Source organism: Mandrillus leucophaeus, unplaced genomic scaffold (genome assembly GCF_000951045.1).
Source record: "Mandrillus leucophaeus isolate KB7577 unplaced genomic scaffold, Mleu.le_1.0 Scaffold672, whole genome shotgun sequence".
In the NCBI taxonomy this organism is placed as follows: domain Eukaryota; kingdom Metazoa; phylum Chordata; class Mammalia; order Primates; family Cercopithecidae; genus Mandrillus; species Mandrillus leucophaeus.
Genome location: NW_012107275.1, coordinates 667985 through 670822, shown reverse-complemented (window position 1 = coordinate 670822; position 2838 = coordinate 667985). Strand labels below are relative to the sequence as shown.

Below are 2838 nucleotides of genomic sequence, written 5' to 3'. Positions count from 1 at the left end.
GTTTTCTGACCCAGCACTTCCGGGGGAGGAAAAATCGCTGCTACAGTTTGGCGGTCAGAGCCGTGATTCGAGCCTTTGTGAAATGCACCAAAGCCCGATACCTGAAGAAAAAGAACATGAGGACCGTAAGCGTGGACCCGGGACACCCGCCGGCCAGGGCGCTCGCGGCCCCTACGTCTCTGCTTCGCGACCCAGCGAGTGTGCAGCCGCTCGGCCACCCTCAGCTCCTTCCTTGCTTCCTTTCATACCTCGCTTCGAAACTCCGACAAATTATGTCGCCCCGCAGGCTGACTGTGGGACATCCGTTCTCCCGCCCCCCTCGCCACCCCCACTGTCAACCCCTTCTCCAGCCCCTCGCCCGGGCCACTGCAGAGCCGTCTTGCCACTCTTCCTGCGTCGCCAGCCACCGCCCTAGTCGCTGCTGCTCTCATCTCCCCTCCGGTGGCTTCCCTTCCCTCCGACAGCTGAAGTCAACCCAGCCCCTTGCCCACCCTCCAGGGCCACTGTCTGCTGCCGTGGTGGTCCTCGTAGAGCCCACGCCTGCTGGCAACCTCTGCACACCCGGAACCCCCGGCATTTTTGAGAGGCTAGCGCCTCCACTCTGTCCACGTGCCATCTCATTTCTGCGCCTCACCACTCCCACCTCAGCCTCATGAACCTAGCATCTAACATACCCGTGTTTTTGTTTTTTTGTGTTTTTTTTGAGGCGGAGTCTCGCTCTGTCGCCCACGCTGGAGTGGCTCGCTGCAAGCTCCGCCTCCCGGGTTCACGCCATTCTCCTGTTGGGACTACAGGCGCCCGCCACCACGTCCTAATTTTTTGCATTTTTAGTAGAGATGGGGTTTCACAGTGTTAGCCAGGATGGTCTCGATCTCCTGACATCGTGATCCGCCCACCTCGGCCTCCCAAAGTGCTGGGATCACAGGTGTGAGCCACCGCGCCCGGCCGTTTTTTTTTTTTTTCCTTCCCAGGGAGTCTCGCTCTGTCGCCCAGGCTGGAGTGCAATGGCGTGATCTAGGCTTAATGCAACCTCCGCCTCCTGGGTTCACGCGATTCTCCCACCCCAGTCTCCCGAGTAACTGGGACGGCAGGTGTGCACCACCAAGCTAATTTTTGTGTTTTTAGTAGAGACCGGCTTCAGCTATGTTGGCCAGGCTGGTGTCGAACTCCTGACCTGAAGTGATCGGCCTGCCTTGCCCTCCTAAAGTGCTGGGATTACAGGCCTGAGCCACTGCGCCCAGCCGGGTTTTTGCTGTTTTTAATTTTGAAACAGGGTCTTGATTGCACTCAGGCTGGAGTGTGATGTCACCATCATAGCTATTTGCTTTTTTTATTTTCCTATTTACTTTTAGAAAAATATTTCTTAGTTCAATTAGAGCCTTTGCTAGGACATAACATCCAGAAGTCATTTTTAAGTATCTCCATGTTTTCTTATTTCAGCTCTGGATTAATCGAATTACAGCTGCTAGCCAGGAACACGGCCTGAAGTATCCAGCGTTCATTGGCAATTTAGTTAAGGTATGGGTGAGCATGTGGGCCCCGCTGAAATTATGGACATCTGCAGAAACCATCATGTGGGGTGTGGCGGTGCCTCCCATAGCCCAGCTACTCAGGAGGCTTTGGCCAGAGGATCCCTGAGACTGACTTCTGGGCTGTAGTTTTCTTTGCTGATGGGGTGTCCGTGTTAAGTTTGGTATCAATATGGTGACCTCTTGGGAGCAGGGGACCACCAGGTTGCCTAAGGAGGGGTGAACCAGCCCAGGTTGGAAACGGAGCAGGTCACAGTTCCCATGTTGATGAGTGATGGGATTGTGCCTAGGAATAGTGCCAGCAACAGCCTGGGCAACATAGTGAGACCACTCTCTACAAAAAAAAAGCTAGTAAAAATAGCTGGGTGTGGTGGCACAGACCTGTAGTGTCAGCTATTGAGGAGTCTGAGGCAGGAGGATCACTTTGAGCCCCCAGGGGTTTGAAGCTGCAGTGAGCTATGATGGCACCACTGCACTCTAGCCTAGGTGAGAGTGAGACCCTGTCTGACAAAGAATAAAGAAAGCCATGGCCGGGTGGGGTGGCTCACGTCTGTGATCCCAGCACTTTGGGAGGCTGAGGTGGGCAGGAGTTGGAGACTATCCTGGCCAAGGTAGTGAAACCCTGTCTCTACTAAAAATACAAACATTAGCCGGACGTGGTGGCGGGCACCTAGAATTCCACCTACTCCGGAGGCTGAGGCAGGAAAATCGCTTGACAACTTGGGAGGTGGAGGCTGCAGTGAGCTGAGATCACGCGACTGCGCTCCAGCCTGGGCAACAGAGCAAGACTCCATCTCAAAAAATAAATAAAACCCTCCCATCAGACCTGACCCAGCCCAGTAGTGGTCCATGCAGCAGAGGTGGGGGGTGCCACTCCTGCGCACTGTAGCTGCACTCTGTCTTTGTGTGGGGTTCTCGCAAGTCTGGGAGCTTACCACACTGGTTGGCAGCAGAGCAGAATTGGAAACAAGTCATGTTTTCTGGAATGTAAGTCCTGATGTTTCCCCATTAAGAGAAAAGAGGCCGGGCGTGGTGGCTCACGCCTGTTATCCCAAAACTTTGGAAAGCTGAGGCGGGCAGATCACAAGGTCAGGAGATGGAGAGCATCCTGGCTAACACGGTGAAACCCCGTCTCTACTAAAAATACAAGAAATTAGCTGGGCATGGTGGTGGGCTTCTGTAGTCCCAGCTACTCTGGAGGCTGAGGCGGGAGAATCACTTGAACTTGGGAGGCGGAGCTTGCAGTGAGCTGAGATCCGGCCACTGCACTCCAGCCTGGGTGACAGAACAAGACTGTCTCAAAAAAAAA

General features: G+C 54.3%; 1 protein-coding gene across 1 annotated transcript in view; it reads left to right on the top strand.

The window, feature by feature from the left end:
* MRPL20 (mitochondrial ribosomal protein L20) overlaps positions 1–2838 on the top strand; it is a 33007-nt gene that overhangs the window by 28534 nt on the left and 1635 nt on the right. Inside the window, exons 3-4 of the mRNA XM_012002004.1 lie at positions 15–125; positions 1441–1518. Coding sequence (XP_011857394.1) covers positions 15–125; positions 1441–1518 — 189 coding nt within the window. The remainder of the gene's footprint in view (positions 1–14; positions 126–1440; positions 1519–2838) is intronic.